Raw genomic sequence first — 17,735 nt, forward strand, 5'->3', positions numbered from 1 at the left:
TAAAGTCCTAGCGTAGGGCCCGAGCGGGTTGGATCCACCACCAGAAAAGATAGAAGAATCGGGTTATTGAGCAACATATATTCAAGGGCACTGCGCATTGCCTTTTTTCGTTGCTCCCTTGGATAACGCGGTCGTGCGGATATTCCATGTGTCCACGATGCGTGGTTCGTTGATAATCTGCATAAAGCCTGTGCACGGAGTAACCGCGGTGACATCGTTCCAGCTCATGGAAAATGTGTTGAGTGCTTCCTGTATGGCAGCTTTCGTTTCCAAATATCCTTGCGGGCTCCCTCCAAGTTGTATCATGTCGTTTATTCTCGGTGAACTGTAGCCAGCTGAGAACCCAGAAGGGGACGATAACGAGGTCTCTTGCGTTGTCTGAGTGCATGTATCGTCTTGACCAGACTGTTCGGTCAAGTCTATTTGCTAGGCGATTGTAAACGCATTAACCCAATCGTCGAGCGGAACATTCACCCCATTTTCCTTTCGTGTGATGAGCATGGTGATACTGTCCGCGAGGTGCGTCAGAATGACATCCACGTCAACCTGGGACTAATTCACCCGAAGCACCGAGGCCCATGCGGCAGTGATTTGCTCTCCTGTCAGGGCCCTCTGCTCCTGTGGCTGACTTGAAGATCCTTTTGTCGCCAGTTCTGCCAGTTTTCCTTTTATTATCTTGCCAGAGCTTGTTCTTCGGTAGTCATTCACGTGAAGTGATGGCAGAGAAATCACGTCGCCCGGTACGTACATGTTTCCTAGTACGGTACGCACAGTGCTTTGGAACAATTGTGCCTCTTCTAGGATGATTTCCTTTTCAACAACGGCGACAGGGGCCTCACCAGCAGTATCATTTGCTAGGCCGACTATTTGCGTGTCCACGTCTGCCAATTCCTGTAGCATGGAAAGCACATATTCAATCCTAGCTGGCGATTTGTTTTCACCACCGCGCACAATGATATCTTTATCACGGTCAACGACAAATATTTGATCGCCGTGGTCTATAACCGCTTGGTCCCCAGTATTGAACCAGCCTCGTCCATCGACCTCATAGAACTGCTCACTATGTCCAGTGAAGTAGTCCGATGCCAAGCGATCTCCCGTAACATGCAGCTGGCCAGGGACCCCGCGAGGTAGGATAGTTTGTCCATCTGCAGAGTATAACCGAGCTATGCACCCGGGTATTGGCTTGCCAACAGTAACATCATGATTTTCCTGTAAGGTTGTCGAATCACTGACCGGTCCCGTTGTGATAAACTCGCTCTCCGTCATACCATATAGAACCTCAATCTGCGAGACACGTAAATGGTCCACACATATTTGCACTAATGCTGGTGTCAAAACCATACCGGCAAACGCAAACTCTTTGATACACTTTGCATCGGCCTTTGACAGAAGAATGCGCAGGCTGTGTACCATCGTCGGAACCAAGGTTAAGAAGCCACATTCTTCATTAACAATTGCCTTGGCTAGCGCAGACGGATGAAATCTAGGGCCAGCGAAGACGAGACTGCTCGCATTTAACAGGTGTTGAAAAATGCATATTCAACCGCATGGGTGACTATTTGGCAATGGGACAGCGACCTTTTCAACAGGGGACAATTTTCCAAATCTCACACGTCTCCCCAGCGCGTTGAACCAACGGTCAGCGCGAATTATGCAGCCTTTAGGACGGCTCGTTGTTCCACTAGTAAACACAACCATACTTTCTGAGCCGTGTGGAGGCGGAGGGGGTAGGTGACTTTCAGTCAACATATCATCCTCGAATGGAGTCCATTCTTTTTGCGGACCATCCAGGACACTCATCAACTTATTCGTAGGTAATCGAAGCTGATCCACCTTATGGGAAATCTCATTGTTGTTAGCCATAACAAGGAGGTATTATGTTTGCCCTGCTCCAGCACACAGTCAACCATATATTGGATATCATCCGTTTGATATAATAGGTCCGGTTTCAATGAGGCTTGAAGTAGTCCAAGCAAGTACCCTGCCATGCTTGCCAAGATGTACTTGGCGCGATTCTGATACATCAGAATGAACGGTGTCAATGGTTCTAGGAGGTAGGTGGAGAGGTTTATGGTCAAGCACTGGAGGGCTTGTTCGAGCTTCCTGTATGTCCATCGGAGACAGGAGTCTGAGTCTGCACTTGTGTAGCCTAGTTCACATAGGTCCCTGGGCTGATGCGTGCAAATGGCAGCTGTAGTCTCGGGATGCGCTGTCGCAACGTTTTTGTACTGATCAATGAGGGATCGAGTGGGTAGGCAGGGCCCGCCGTCTAGTTCGCTAAGTAGTGTCCCTCCAGCTCTCAGTATGGCGATTTGCTTCAGCAAAACTTGAATTTTTTTTTTTTTTTTTTTTTCCCTTCATTCGCAGAGAACAAGGAGAGAATGACTTTCAGCGCCTGTCGTTGAAAGAGAGACTCTAATGGCGTCCATCGTGTTTCACTCATGTTCTCATGTAAACCCGGCGACTCTCCTCTGCTTATTTTGGGCTATCATGGAATGTTTGCCGCCATAACCCCAGATCATGGTGAGGTTCCATGTCATCCGGTGATTTTCGCAAGGGGCGCGAAACACAGAACCGTTTTGGCATCGCGGGCCGTTTATGCACCTGATCTCTAGTATGTCTCCCTTACTAAAGCACTCGGCGTTTGACAACGCCATGACGCCAATCAATACACCCGGTCGCATCCATTTACCTTCACAACGCGATTGCTTCTAGGGGACCCGATCGTGTGAAACTACAACAAACGGAAGTTTGAGCAGAGGCGGTTTTAGCACAAGTATATCCCGAACAAGGATGGTACTTAGGCGATGACGAGAATTGATTACCCGGACATCTTCTATCCAGGAAATTGACACAAACGCGCCAAATCAGAGGACTATGTATACAACTCTCAATTCGTATAAATCGAATTTGTTGCAGCACTATTCCGAACGATCATAGAACCTGTGAACCACCACGTCATATGTTAGCAGTGTTGGTTGACGTCCGAGCACTGATCAAGCAAATATTTATATATCAGAATGGGGAAGACATTAACAAGAAATACAATCCAGCAATGGCTTTTTATCGAGGATTGACAAACATAAGTCATTCTGAGCTCGAATGTCGTAGAAGCAGGAACCATGGGAACGGGGGATTGCGAAAATGAGATGAAATGCCCGAGGACGATCACGTGTTGGTGACCTCATGCTCAAGAGACATAATTCTGAAAAATACGACTAGTACACATGGTTGTGTAGTGTAATGGTTAGCACATGGGATTTTGATTCCCATAATCCCGGTTCGATCCCGGGCATGACCTTCATTTCTTTTTTTTCCTCAGTAGAGGTCACCTCTATATGGTATTAGAAATCAATGAGGGACCCTGCCCTCTGTTATCTGGCCCCCCCGTCCCCCCAAAAAATAAAAAAACTCGTTACGCCCCGGGCATGAAGTTGGAGTTCACGAATTGTAATTAAAATCCGAATTTTTATTTGACAAAAGAGTGTAATACAACAATTGAGTGTAATGCAGAATTTGTACAGGTGACGTGGTGACAATGATTAATAGTTACATGTGCATTTTCTGTTCTGCCGGGGACTCAATATTGGCAGCAAAGATAGTAGAGTGGAAGAATGTAATGGCCCAAAAGGCGTGAAAAACAAGCTAGGAATCAAGTCTAAGCAGACGGGGGCGCAGAACCGGAGGGAGGCCCCTGTCCTCCGGAGCTGGCATCGTTGCTGACACCGCCGGACGAGGTAAGGCTCGCAGCATAGCTGACAGCGGAATCGTGGTTGGCAGTCACGTTGACACCAAGAGTGATCCAACCGAGAAGACCGTCCTCGATGGAGTTGCCGAGATAGGCATACTGGAAGAAGGGGTCGGAGTTGCTGTCCTCAGTCTCGACCTGTACGACGTGATCATCGGCGTTCAGGGTAATATCGACGGTGTTGGTGTTGTAAGGGTAAGTATCCTCGACGACAGAGATCAGGTCTTGGTCAAAGAACAGCTGACCAATGTGGGCAACATGACCGCCGGTAAGAGTGTTGTTGGGCAGCACAGAAGCACCGACGTGGGCGACAACGTGAACGTGAGTAGCGCGGCCATCATAGTGACCGGGGAAGACGGTGTTGAACTGAGCTACGCCCTCCTCGTCGGTCTTTTGGATACCACGCAAAAAGGTCCGGTTCAGGTTGGCGGCATCGTTTCCATTTCCGTTCATGGAGCTGTCGACGCCGGAGTAGACACCGGTGGAGTTGCAGTTCCAGACATCCCAGTACAAGTCCTGAATCGGCTCACAGGTGTTGATATCAATAAATTGTCCGTCCAAGATGATAGGGATACCAGCCTCCCCGTCACCAATGTCGGAGCGGATGAGCTCGCCCTTGACCCAGAACGGACCAATTTCTCCTTCAGGTGCGAGAAGGCAGACGGGGTTCTTGGCAAAGAGCTCCGAATCGGGCGTGTTGGCGGTAACATGGAGTGACGAGTGGTGGGAGGTGTTCACAACTTTGTCAGTGTCGCGGGCGTTGAGAGATCGTTTCCTGTACATATCGAGGATGGCGGCGCGACGGGCTTCCGCACGAGCATTGATACCGCGGCGCTCCAGCTGATTAGAGCACTTGTCTAGAGTCCGGCGAGCATGGTGCAAAAAGTTCCTTTTGCTAACATCGGTGTAGGAACTGGGCTCATGCGCACCGGGGTGAGCAATAGAGAGCCCGGCCAGGACTAGACCGGCGATTTTTCCGAGATTGGCGAAATGCATTATAAAACCTGTTTGACGACAGTTGCAACGAGGCAGTGGAGCGATAGAATGGAAGGAAAGGAAGAAAACGAAGTTGATGGTAAATGATTGACCTAAAACTTCGAGGACCAGCAGTCACTTTATATAGGGTTCATTCCCAACAGTAGCTCTATCCATGATAGACAACCAGATCTAGATCCACCCTACTTCCCAGGTCCATCTCCGAGGACACCAAGGTATTCCAACCCCGGTCACAGGTTTTGTCGCGGTATTAACTCGTCATGGCAGTCGTCAGCCAGCCGGGATGCTGTAACAGACTAATCCACTCAAGCACCGACATGCTAGGCATCTGGATATTCTTCAAATAGAGAGATAGCGAATTTACTACGGTCGACGCGTAGGAACTCCATCTGGCTGACCATCAGAGTGAGCCTGATTGAAGGGGAAGGATGGACCGGATGCTTGGCAGCGCCGAGGCGGAAGGCTTGGCATGCTTAAAGCACGGGATCGACAGGACGCCATGCCCCATCGGGGAAGGTGTCTCGCCCCCAGCCGGAGCAAAAGTGCTCCGCTGACTCATCTCAGCATCATCCACTCTGCAGTTCTGCAAGCAACTATTTACCCGTTCTTCCCCTGAATCATCTGCCGTCTCCCAATCACTGTCGACTCTTTGAAAGCATCGGGATTGATACTGTCCGATTATTCACCGGAAGTGGCTCAGCTAGCCAGTTACGGTCGCCTCCGAGTATGCAGCCCCCACTATCTGTCCATTCGAGATAGGCTTCCTGCTCACGTGCCTGCAGAACTTGTGCCGATTCACCGTGCTGTACCTTGATTGCGTGCTGGTCTGTAGGAGAAACGGTTGGTATCGAACATTTAGAGCCCCGTCGATCCACTATGAGTGGTCCTCCTGTTTCCGCACGGGGCGGGAAGGTCCGTAGTGCCTGCGATTTGTGCCGGCACAGAAAGGTAATGTGGGAATCCTAACACCGAGGCCTGGACCATAGCCACTGATTTGCAGGCCTTAGATCCGCTGTGATGGAGTCAAGCCTACCTGCGAGACGTGTCATTTTGCAGGCGTTCCTTGCACGTTTACCATGACCCCGACGGAATCCCGGAAAAGCACCCGAGAGTAAGGCCCAGACATGGCTGAGGCATGAGTGTACTACGTCTGATGAGTCTAATTGTGGATGTGCAGGCAACTCTCCGAGGCTAATTCTAAAATCAGAGCCTTGGAATCTTTGATCGCAGCCCGCGATAATCTCCAGAGGCTTGGTCATAGCGCCCCGGGCCAGGCTTTGCACCGAACCGGCATTTCTCTGTCGCTCGGTGATTCGTATTTGTTGGACACGCATCACATTGAGACGGCTCTGGCCACATTCCGCCAACACATTGCCTACTGTGGTCCTGGAGTGCCTTATTTTAGCTTACGGGCATACTTCTATTCTGCCGTCAGCGAACGCACGGGCTCGGATCTGGACCTCGACTTCTTTTTACATCAAGTGGCCGAATCCTATAAATTACATCACCCGGTAGAGGAACTGCGCGCCATTCCTCAAAAATGGCCAACACCTCAATTGATTCAGCAATGCATAGATCATTTCTCCAGAAGCGGGTTGTATTCGGTGTTTCCTATCGTCGATACCGCCGTTCTAAGGGAGCTGCTCAACTCTGGTATCATGGATGACCCAACAGACCCAACCCACACTGCTAATCGCGCATGCCTCGTTGCTTTTACCGCTCTCGTCACCGAGCTTCATCGCCTTGAACCCGCTTTTGCCAACGCAGATCCCGATGCTTATCTCCAAACAGCTCTGGGCCTTCTACCAAAACTGCTGATGGAGACGCCGGACATGAGAACTCTAGAGACTGTCGTCATCATAGTGAGTCGAGCCTGTTAAGTTGCCATAGTAGGACACTAATCAAATACTCAAGATGGTTTACATTCTGCCGATCGGCCAAGCTCAAGCAGCCGGCATGATGCTTGCAATTGCCGCCCGAATCCTGTATAGTCTTGGCGGCCACAGAACGAGGCAGCTGGACGAGTCGCAAGACCACCTTCCACACCGGAAGCATCTACGCGCTCTCTTCTGGCTTTGCTATACGTTGGACAAGGAAATGTCCATTCGATACTGTGTTGCTCCTCTTATAAATGATGCCGATTGCGATTTGGAGCTACCCGAGAACTACGTCATGAGTTCTTCAGACCACCAATTCCTTCAAAAACCTCTGTCGTCCGACGAGCTTCTTTACCCCTCTGACCTCCGACTCGCGATGATAAAGTCCAAAATCTATCGCCTTCTCTACCACGACCATGGCTATACAGTGGATGAAGCGAGGCGTCTTCAGCATATTCGGGAGTTAGATCAAGAACTAAGCGAACTAAAATCGAGTTTCCCTATTGGCTTCGAGCCCGACTCTTTGGCGACGGAGACAGAGCCGAACTATGGGTTTCACGATCTCAGTTTACGGGGAGTTAACCTGCACCTGGAATATTATCTTTGCCTGGGCAAAATCCACGAAGCAAGCAGTGCATGCGGAACTCCATCGCCCAATAGCTGGTTCCCGCTCCCTTCCAGCGTGGAGATATGGTCTCATGCTGCAAGATCTACACTGTTGTATGTTAGCCGGGCGCGCGAGTATTTGAACTGGCACACCTTTTGGTGAGTACATGTGAGAATTCCTTGATAAACCGAATTCTTAACTTCCCGCAGGTTGCACGCACAGTTCATTCTGACGGCTGTTCTGTCGCTTTTCTGTTACATGATTACGTACCCGACTGCGCCGACCTTTCCCAGGGATATCCAAATCATGCAGGACACAGTAGAGTTGTTCGGCGATCTTCATCGAAAGAGCCATGAGACCAGGTGCTTTCCACCGATGTATTTCGCCGAGGCTTTCATTCAGAGGCTGGTTTTCTTGGCTCAAGAGGCCTTGGTAAAAGCGATGAGGCGATTATAGTCTTTCTAGCCGAGACCTCAGTACGAAAAACAATAACGAGAAATAAGTTCCACCATTTGATCGAGGCTCATGACATGCTAATAACTGGAGCCTGGACGATGATAACTAGCGAGAGGGTTGATCACTTTTTGTTTTGTCGTCCCATGAGATTTCGCCAATCCGCGCGGATATCACGCAAGCCGACCCCTCCAAATGATGCCATTTTGGCTGAATGTCCATCAGCAGACTCCAGAGGGATCGCGGGACCGGGGAAATACAGTTATTAATTGCCGGCTTCTGGCCGTCTTTGTTTTTTCATCCTTCCAGCTGCGGATTCTAGGCATCGGCTGGCCTGCCGCGACGGAAATCAAGCAACCGCACCAATACAGAGACTCTAGCCGACCACACCCATCATCAGATCATCAACCTTTGGAATTGCGACAGTCGGATTGAGCTTGCGACTCTCCGACACCGGCACTCGAACCGTCTCAGTACGTGCATAAGGTCCTTGGCGGAGCCTAGGCACATCGCCTATCATTCATATCATTAGGCCTGAGTGGCTAGGATATGGTCGCTTAGCAGAGGACACAATATTGCCGAACGATAACAGCTTTGACGGCTGTAGACCAGTTCAAACGTAACAAATCTGGCATATTGCGTGCCAGCGTTATCTTGACACCCCATACCAAAAGCTCCTGAATAAAAACCCAGATTGTCGCCCAGCCATGACAAGATTGCCAACGCTGGGCTTTTTCAAAAGCTCCTTCCGGTATTCTAGAATCATGTCCGATGATAAAAGAATAAGTGAGCCCTTGGTCGAGGAGTTGCCTCGGCAAACCTACACCCACCTCCATAGGGGTGCAGATTCTCTGCCGAGTAAAGATGGAGTACGGACAGAAACATATGGGCAAGACTCTGCGGCGGACGGAGACAATCCTTTTTCTGATCCGGAAGTTGCTGCTAGATATGCCCTTCTGTACGAGAAGGCGCAGTATGAATGTCGGCATGTTTTTGATCCTACGATGACCTGGACCCCGGAGGAAGAGAAAGCACTGGTGCGGAAACTAGATTGGCATGTGTGCTTGTGGGCGGTGCTTACTCCCCAAATCATCCCTTCATTTGGATTGTGCTGATGGAGCTTTAGTGTGTCATGTTCTTTGGACTCCAGGTTGATCGAGGCAATTTGGTTCAAGCTGTGTCAGACAATCTGTTGGACGACCTCAACCTGTCTACAAATGGTAAGACCTGCACTACCTCAGCTCGATGAAAGGAAGCTTACCACCTTTAGAATACAACACGGGAAACATCATCTTCTACGTATCCTTTCTTCTAGCTGAGCTGCCATCGCAGTTGGTCTCGAAACAGATCGGTCCTGATCGATGGATTCCAATGCAAATTTCATTATGGTCGATTGTTGCCACCACCCAGGCCGGGCTAACGGGACGGGCATCCTTCTACACAACGAGAGCTCTTCTAGGTATTTTGGAGGTTGGTACATTCTATAGTTTTTAAATTGTTTCAACTGACCCATATCAGGGTGGATTCATTCCCGATATTGTCCTTTGGTTGTCCTACTTCTACACAAGCCGAGAGCTTCCGACTCGCCTTAGGTAAGAGCGACGTAAATTCTCCGGCTATAACCACTAACATTGCATAGTATATTCTGGACCGCACTCTCTGTGACTACAATTGTTACCTCTTTCATGGCCTTTGGGCTCCTCCACATGCGAGGTGTTCTGGGGTGGGCAGGCTGGAGGTCAGTAATCCTCGGCTTCTTCAGAATAGGATCGTAACTAACGGAATCAGATGGCTATTCCTCATCGAAGGTCTCATCACCCTTCTCATAGGCTTGATATCATTCTTCAGAATGCCCGCATCGGCAGTAGAAACCAAGAAATGGTTCCGCCCCAAAGGGTGGTTCACCGACCGTGAAGTCCGAATCGTCGTGAACCGAGTTCTCCGAGATGATCCATCCAAGGGTAAGCAAACACCGCCATCGCCTCCATAGGACAAGGTCTAATTCACCTAGGCGATATGCACAATCGACAAGCAATCACTCCACGACGTCTCTGGAACGCTCTCCGCGATTACGACCTGTGGCCTATCTATCTGCTTGGCATGATCGTGTACACTCCCATGGTCCCAGTGACTCAGTATATCACTCTTACGCTTAGGGGACTTGGTTTCAACACAGTAAGTCATTGCATTCCCAGTCTTAGCTTCCTCATTACTAACAAACTAGTTTGTAACCAATCTCCTCACCATTCCCCACAGCGTGGGCCACATCATTCTACTCCTCACTCTGACTCGTATAAGCGAGTGGTTGAACGAACGAGCCCTCACATCCATGGCACAGAGCCTTTGGACATTGCCCTGCGTCGCGGCATTGCGGTTTTGGCCGCAAATCATGGAAAACGCATGGGGAACTTATGCCGTGGTGACAGTGATGCTCTCTTATCCCTACTGTCACGCGATCCTGGTGGGCTGGATATCTAAGAACTCGAATAATGTGGGAACAAGAACTGTTTCTGCTGCGATTTATAATAGTAGGTCTTTCCATTTCCCCAAAATATAAAGGCCTGTCTGTCTAAGTCAAGAAACAGTGTGTGTGCAATTAGGCAACATCATCGGAAACAACGTTTACCGCGAAGACGACAAGCCCAAATACCACAGGGGAAATTCAGTTCTACTGGGTCTTAATATCTTGGCTATATGTCTGTTCCTTGCGACGAAGGTGTATTATGTGCTGCGAAACAGACACAGAGATCGTGTGTGGGCTGGCATGACGGATGAGGTATGTTCTTTTTTCCGCTGTTTTGCTTATTTCGATGTACTGACGTGATGGCAGCAACGGCAAGACTATGTTGAGAATACCAAGGATACAGGGAGCAAGCGACTGGACTTTAGGTTTGCTCATTAGCGATTGGGTTGACTTTTCCGGTTAGGTCCCTTAGATGGAATCTTCAGGCGGCGAAATACACCATCTTCAGGTGAATTTCGTGATATCTTGTTATCCCGGGCAGCCGTTTCTAGTCTCGGTCTCCAGCCTGGTTAACTATGTTGCTTGATTCAAGTTCCTAATTTAATATGACATGAACCGCTACCTAATTTTCAAGCCCCTGTCTTGCAAGCAACAAACGCTCATCGAGGTGCAAAAGCAAATATGATAATCTTAAGTCTCGTCCCACGCGGAAAGTCAAATACCAAAATCTAGAAGCCTAATAACCAAAAGTCCCATGGAAAAGTGTTTTAAAACAGATGAGAATGAAAAGGAACGTCCCCCCAAAACACCCCTACTTTAATTCTTCCCCATCAACTCAAACTCATCCAACCAATTTCTCTCATGCTCATCATAGCACGGCTTGCTCCCATCATCATTATCCCCATTTACATCCTCAACGTCCACAAATACATCTTCGCCAAGTTGCACCCACCCCGTCGCGACCTTTGCACCTCTTGTCCTCCTCAATCGCTCCATCAGCGACACCCTACCACCATGCTCATCGCTCCACTGCCCGGGGTTCTTCCACACATTCACACGGAACAGTTGCCCAGGGCGAAAGAAAAAGTCGGGGCCGAGGTCTGCGTTCGACTCCGGGAACGGATGACGCGAGGCTTCATGAATATCGGCAAAAGTCAGGATCAAGGTGCGTCTGATTTCGGCCGAGGGGAGACGGGTATTCTCGTCTAGTGAGAGGTAGATGTTGCTGGCGTCGAGGACGATATTGGGTGCGCGGACCATGATGTGCGAGATGTGCCATTGGAGGGGGCTGCCGTAGAGGTAGAAGGGCATTTCGTCGGGGTAGATGGGGTCTTGGGTGCTCCGGGATAAGGAGTGGTGGGCGATGAGATGGGAGAGGGTTAGGGGTCGAGGGAAGAAGAGGGTTGGTGTGCTGTAAACTGATTAAATGGTGACTTTTAGACAGAGGGTGTCTCTTTCCTTGAGAGGAAGGGGGAAGAAAGGAGAGAGAAAAGTACAGTACCCACTTGTTCTCGTGGTAGGATACATCATTTACTACCGCCCGGCCGTCGTGTTTGAAAGAATTTATTATCCTAGCCAGAGAAATACCGGAGATTCCTGTGACTGAGCATATTGCCGAAGGATTTGTTTCCTTGGCGCATCTGTACGGTTTTCTGATTGCTGATGGCAGAGTCGCTGCGAATATGACTTGTTGTCGGCGATTCGCCTGGTGGAAACAAGGTCGACTGACTAGGTATATGTCCTTGCCGGTGCCTTGCAGACGGAAGTCGACAGACTCGGTCGTCAAGATATTGCGACTGCGACAATACTATATTCAAATTCAACCCAGGTCCTTTGGAAGGGTGCAGGCACGGATAAGCAGATAGATGGGTGGATATACCTCGACCTCCTCCTGTACAATCTTCCGAAACTCCCTCGTTATCGTGGCGAAACAATCACTGCGTCCCATAAACGGATTCATGACCGTGTTCCTGAGCACGACCAAGCTCTCTTCTGACTCCTCCAAGCCAAGTCTTTTCTTGTATGACTCTAAGCATCTTCCATATCTGCTGACCGAGAATTCAGTAGAGGTTAGATAGAACGGAACTTTAGCAGGGTCCGCATTTGGCAAATCGATGGACAGCCTTTTGACTACTCGTCTCATCAGGTCATTTGCTTCTTCGACATCAGAATTCAGACTTCCGTCGCTGTAGCGCCAGTTCAACGCAAAGGCATTGATATTAAGATCTGAACCCATATTTCGCACAAAGGGTATAGTTTGGTGGTCTTGCTGCTTGGTTGCCTCATCTTTCACGATACCGTCATATGATTGGTCAAGGACATCACGCTGGATACTGTCCGTTCCAATGGGAACTTCGTTGAATAGGCCACAAATGAAAGAGTCAGTCGAGGAGGTTAGAGTGGCCCAGCACGCGGCCATCTGTATGTATTAGCTCCTATCCGTTCCAGAAGGCTGAGATCCTACCTTTGCGCTGTTGAAAGACACCTCCCCGAGAAGCGCGCCGTATCCGGAGCCATTCAGGCCGATGCAGTAATTAGATAACCAAATGGACATGGCAGCCGCACCTGGTTTGCTACCAAACGTCAGTATAAACATTTCCGTTTGCTGTCAGAAAGCACGTACCTGCCCTGCAAGCCGTTCGAACCGACATTCCCTTCCGAGCCATTTGCTAAGTATGGTCCTGTGCAGGATACCAAATTCCCCATTCTCCTATCCCGATAGACAATGCTTCCCGCCGGATAGGGAACATATCCCGCTTTATGTGGATCTACTGTGATGGAGTCGGTATGCCGAAGTGCAGCCAGGGATTCTTCCGTATCTTCACTCAGCTTCATTGCATGATGGACTTCTCTCTTACTCCCTTTGAGGGGAGCAGCCTGAGAGGAGGTTATGGGTAGATTATCATGGTCGCGCGGTAGCATCGTAGTGAAGTATCCACCCCAGGCTGCGTCGGCATGAACGAGGAAAGATAGACCTTTGGCTTGAAACCTGCTTCTTAGAGCGATGATCTTGCTCAGGCTATCGACTGCTCCTACCTCTGTGGACCCGATGATTGCAACGACGGCGTATATAGCTCGTTGTCTTTCAAGGCATCTATGTAGATGCGTTTCAAGCATCTCGATGTCAACTCTTCCTTTAAGGTCCACTTCGATACCGACCATGTTGTTCGATCCGATTCCTATGACTCCTGAGCATGTTCTGTTAGCGCTCGTCTCTCCAAAAGTAGAAACTCAAGGGTGATAGAAATGGAATACAAACTTACCTCCCCCTTTCTCCCACGAATAATGATTCGTCTTCCCCAAGAGGAGTTGCATCTGATCCTCAATTCCAAATATACGGTCCAGCGCTTCCTTTCCCACTTTCTGTACGCTATATCTCGCTAGGGTGGTCCCTAAAAAGCGTGCTGAGATACCGAAGGTTCGATGAAGCATGGCAGGGAGATCCAAGATTGTCTCAGGTCGCAGGTTCAGCAACTCCCACGTGTCCAGCTCCTTGAAAAGCTTCTCCTCCCCGATACATGTCCGAACCAGGAACCGATCCGCGACGAATGCAAGATCGCCCTCGGTGATAGCAAGCCACAGCGTCAAAGGATAGTACTTCAAGTTTCGCGCTGTGCTTAGGAAATTTTAGCGGCATGTTTCACATTACACCTATCGTCGAGTGTAGACACGAAAAACGATAGAACGACTTACCAACCCACATTGCCTCAATGTTAGCCACCGTCCCGTCGCAAGTGACGTGACCCCATCCCTGGACCTTCCCATCGTTTCCATTGCCAACGTTGTACCCGAACAATCGACAGAACTGGTTTCCCACTTCCGCCTCCACAGCAGTAGTCAAGGGACTGACTTCGGGAGTTATATTGTTGGGATTGTAGAGCATAGCCATGAAATAGCCTAACAGGGCGGGCATGCTGAGGTCGCTGCACATGTGGGCGCCGTATCGCGGAGACCAGTATGGGATGGAGTGCTTGGCTAGCATCTTACTGGCAGAGCGGATGGCGTCTGCGATGCGCATGGAGAAGGACTGAAACTCGTGGGTATTTTGGATGCTGGATGTTATCGCTCTCTTGGAATCTTGTTAGAGGGTTCTCGATTATGTCTGATTTGTGGATAGATGGAGGGATTGGGAGGACAATACTTTGTCGCGCGGAGCGTAGCTCTGTCGAGCATTCTCTAGCTCACTTAGAATGGTAAAGATATGTTGCCTGAAGATGGCCATGTTCTCTGCATGAGGACCTATAAACAAGGCGCCGATGGCCTGGTGGATGGGATCATTTTCATCCATGCTAGATTGATGTGATGGCAGTTGCAGAGAGCAGGATGTGAAGCTTTTCTTTTCAGAGAGCTCATGGTGGGATATCTGCTGGAGAGCTAAGCGAAGTTCATGTAGTGAATAAGTAGATGCTGCCGTCGGGAATATCTGCATCATCTTGGAAGCTTCCGCTAATTGTTGCATACACACAGCGCTAGTAAGTACTTGGCATTGCCGTGCAGGACAGTCTTGCATCGCGAATCTCCACTCTAAGTACCTATATGCTGGGAGGGAATATTTCCGGTCGGTAGATACACTTTCTAGAAGAATCTTGGAAAAGTCCTGCATCGAGCCTGGGCACATGCGCATATCCCGAAAGCCAAAATGGGGATCCTGCTGGCTGATTACAGCTGACATCATCATTATATTCTAGATATAATACATAACTACGTAAACAGATATTCTAGATCTATTGCCCAACCCGAATGTCTAAAGAAGCGCAGCCAATCCCACTGCTGCAGCTCCCAGCATCATCCCCGTATCCCCCGTCACCCTGGCCATTCCGCCACCACTACTTGTCGAGCTGGACCCCGTCTGCGTCGCCGTCGCTGTCGCCGTCCCAGTAGCCGTGGCATGAGACGTACTCGTCCCCGGCCACGTCGGAGTCGCGCTCGTCACCTCGCCACCTGTTATCGTCACCGGTAATCGCGAGAAACTCGTCGTGGTTGTGGAGGTGTGCAGGCCCGAACTGGAGCCCGAGGCGGAGCTAACGGTTGCTCGACAGACAGCCGTTGATTTCTTCTCGTCGACCGAGCAGATTATGGCGAAGAATCTAGATAGGTATTAGTAGCTGTTCATAATTTGCACCACCATTGAGGGTTGGATAGACTCACGTCCCGCCTGTAGGGTCGTCCATCATGTACGTTGTCGTTGAGTCTTCGGCCAGCAGTGTCATTCCGGCGCCCATCCCGCAGTCATCTTTGTCTGTACTAGGGCGACAATTGATATTATAGCTTGTGACGGTAGCATCCTACATGCACGCATTAGATCAGCCAAGAAAAAAAAAAGAAAAGAAAAGGCAAATCGTCCACCGCGGGAATCGAACGACCTTCGTAGCTGCTGCTTTAGGCAACAGCCCCGGTCGGTCGGAGCGGATCGGGGCGACTGCGGGGGAAAACGGGGACTGACGTTTCCGATGATGGAGGCCACCAGCGGCTGCTCGTCGGCGCCGTAAACGAACATCGAACTGACAGGGTCCTTTGCCGCGACCAGACCGACCAGAGCCAGTCCGGCGAGAAATTTCAATTGCATCGCGCGCGAAGGTAAACAAGGGAAAATCGGTCGGGCGTTAAGGTTAAGGGGAAAAGGGATCACTGAATGGGATGGGATGATGAGAGGATGGGAGCACCGGAACAAGGCAGCAAACAAATCGTGGCGCAGGGACCGGACTAACTAAGGCCGATTTTGGCGCCGGGATCGACAATTGAGTTCCAGGGACCAACAGGGTCAGACAGTCAGACTGTCAGTAACAGCATCTGAGACGATATTTGACGTCATGACATGCTTTGCCGTTTCACGTCGGGTGGAATGCCTCAGGATGAACATGCGGGCAGGTGCTCTGTCAAAGCCCTAATTCTTTCATCTGCGATACTCCATTATCACAGCATCTCTGCGGAAAATGTTCTTTCTTTGATTCCGCTAATGGCTGAGGAAGTTAATTATAGACCTGCTTGCACCTCCGACCGGGATCTGCGCCACACTATTGATTTGTCCAGATTCTGAACGGTCTGTGCGCCAATGATTGCTGCCTGTTTGCCGCTTGGCCCTTGCTCTGGAGTTGACAAAGAAGAAAAGGCACAGAAAGAGCCTCTTCATCTTTATTTTTTCTGTATCCCAAGAACCTGAGTCTCCTCAAAGATCTTTAAGATGAGTGCCAAAAATGTATGAGCCTCAATATCAGCGAGAATAATACCTCTGGCATGCATGGAATATTTTCCATTCATCTTGAATTAAATGTAGTTTACCTATTTATAACTCCTTTTACGGACAAACGGACAAGGCAAGAGGAGAATTCACCAGCAACGCTAATGATAAGCGAATCAAATATAGCCTTTCCTACGGTGATTATCTTAGATCATCTAACAGTATAAGATTGATCAATGAAAGGATCCAAAATCCTACTGTGTATGGGGATACAAAACATTTGCTAACCGCCTTAGAGACCGGTCGCATTCGTCGTCTTAATGCTAGCTAGACTCCTACCTATCAGTCCTATAATTTTCTTTCGTCGCAAAGAAAGCTGCAATCTCATTGAGTTAGTCATAGGCTGCTCATATACTATAATGTACATCCTGCTTTCTTCCTCCGATGATGACCTTCATTCTTCCCTTTCATGCGGCCTCGCTCTATATTAATTTCAAGACAACATACCCAAATCTATTATAACCACAAACCACTTCCCTTTACACGGGATTTAATTGAGTAGAAGCTTTACGATACGACGCCTATTTGCCATTCATCCAGAGAACAAGTTATTCATATACAGCAATTTTCATTTTCCGCACTATCAACATTCACTATCCGAAACCTGCCATTCATCAAAAGACACCGACAACAAGCATGATCCCCTTTCTACATAATGCACAAGATCCTTTCGCGATAGCATTGACCCAAGATCAAACTCGATCTTCGAAAGCTTTTGAATCATGGAAATTGCTAAAACCAGGGTTCAGGAGGTAACAAACACCGACCTCCCATCTAAGGTATCAAAGCTCGCTATCCAAATATGCATAACAGCCATGAAGACTACTGGGGTAGCAGATCGTGAGACAAAGCTTTAACGGCCCCTGCCAAAAGATTGATCGCCGGCAAGGTTTCTCAAGTCCCATATCTTAGGTAGTCGCGTGTATTACTTATGGAGAACATGAGCTAGTACTGGCCGTCTGCGTAATATTGAAGAGCAGAGTAAATAACGGACCAAGAATAGGCAGTCTACAGATTATTCGCTCTCTTCAATGTTTACTTTTTGCTGCTTCCGAGAGCAAGAAGCTAATACCAGCACAGGTTGATATAGTACCCAACTTTAGTATCGTTCTTTGGGAGTTCGAGGTGCTCGGCAAGCAACCAGTTAGGTACGATCTGTTATGAATGGAACCCCGAGAATATGTTTCTACTTTCTAGCTCCTATCTTCTGTATCGAGACTTCTCTTAACTTCTTTTTTGAATTGCTCGTAATAGTTGAGAGAACCCTGCCTCTAGTTTGAATAGACTAGGGCTGCGTCCCGTTTCCCATTCATAGACAAGCATGGAGCGACATGGACAAGTCGTAGTCA

General features: G+C 49.2%; 6 protein-coding genes and 1 non-coding gene across 7 annotated transcripts; 3 read left to right on the forward strand and 4 right to left on the reverse strand.

Moving 5' to 3' along the window:
* Nucleotides 1-552: 552 nt before the first annotated feature.
* Nucleotides 553-1,416, reverse strand: LDX57_010380 (uncharacterized protein; the record flags this gene model as incomplete). Its single annotated transcript, XM_046092134.1, has 1 exon — nucleotides 553-1,416. One exon carries the CDS (start codon nucleotides 1,414-1,416, stop codon nucleotides 553-555), a length of 864 nt encoding a protein of 287 aa, XP_045948112.1.
* Nucleotides 1,417-3,232: 1,816 nt separating this feature from the next.
* On the forward strand, nucleotides 3,233-3,304 carry LDX57_010381. Its single transcript has one exon. It is a non-coding gene; the product is annotated as a tRNA-Gln (tRNA).
* A 357-nt stretch (nucleotides 3,305-3,661) lies between these two features.
* On the reverse strand, nucleotides 3,662-4,747 carry LDX57_010382 (intradiol ring-cleavage dioxygenase; the record flags this gene model as incomplete). The annotated part of the gene is made up of 1 exon (XM_046092135.1): nucleotides 3,662-4,747. One exon carries the CDS (start codon nucleotides 4,745-4,747, stop codon nucleotides 3,662-3,664), a length of 1,086 nt encoding a protein of 361 aa, XP_045948113.1.
* A 1,076-nt stretch (nucleotides 4,748-5,823) lies between these two features.
* Nucleotides 5,824-7,393, forward strand: LDX57_010383 (fungal specific transcription factor domain-containing protein; the record flags this gene model as incomplete). Its single annotated transcript, XM_046092136.1, has 3 exons — nucleotides 5,824-5,858; nucleotides 5,925-6,609; nucleotides 6,662-7,393. 3 exons carry the CDS (start codon nucleotides 5,824-5,826, stop codon nucleotides 7,391-7,393), a joined length of 1,452 nt encoding a protein of 483 aa, XP_045948114.1.
* A 2,140-nt stretch (nucleotides 7,394-9,533) lies between these two features.
* On the forward strand, nucleotides 9,534-10,586 carry LDX57_010384 (uncharacterized protein; the record flags this gene model as incomplete). Its single annotated transcript, XM_046092137.1, has 5 exons — nucleotides 9,534-9,645; nucleotides 9,696-9,859; nucleotides 9,909-10,212; nucleotides 10,270-10,460; nucleotides 10,515-10,586. 5 exons carry the CDS (start codon nucleotides 9,534-9,536, stop codon nucleotides 10,584-10,586), a joined length of 843 nt encoding a protein of 280 aa, XP_045948115.1.
* Nucleotides 10,587-10,964: 378 nt separating this feature from the next.
* Nucleotides 10,965-14,826, reverse strand: LDX57_010385 (pyridoxal phosphate-dependent decarboxylase family protein; the record flags this gene model as incomplete). The annotated part of the gene is made up of 8 exons (XM_046092138.1): nucleotides 10,965-11,559; nucleotides 11,795-11,955; nucleotides 12,028-12,567; nucleotides 12,613-12,721; nucleotides 12,772-13,336; nucleotides 13,412-13,759; nucleotides 13,842-14,217; nucleotides 14,290-14,826. 8 exons carry the CDS (start codon nucleotides 14,824-14,826, stop codon nucleotides 10,965-10,967), a joined length of 3,231 nt encoding a protein of 1,076 aa, XP_045948116.1.
* Nucleotides 14,827-14,892: 66 nt separating this feature from the next.
* On the reverse strand, nucleotides 14,893-15,714 carry LDX57_010386 (putative GPI anchored protein; the record flags this gene model as incomplete). The annotated part of the gene is made up of 3 exons (XM_046092139.1): nucleotides 14,893-15,235; nucleotides 15,297-15,433; nucleotides 15,592-15,714. 3 exons carry the CDS (start codon nucleotides 15,712-15,714, stop codon nucleotides 14,893-14,895), a joined length of 603 nt encoding a protein of 200 aa, XP_045948117.1.
* Between the last annotated feature and the right edge of the window lie 2,021 nt (nucleotides 15,715-17,735).

The sequence above is a fragment of the Aspergillus melleus genome (assembly GCF_016097325.1).
Source record: "Aspergillus melleus strain CBS 546.65 chromosome Unknown contig6, whole genome shotgun sequence".
Lineage (NCBI taxonomy): Eukaryota > Fungi > Ascomycota > Eurotiomycetes > Eurotiales > Aspergillaceae > Aspergillus > Aspergillus melleus.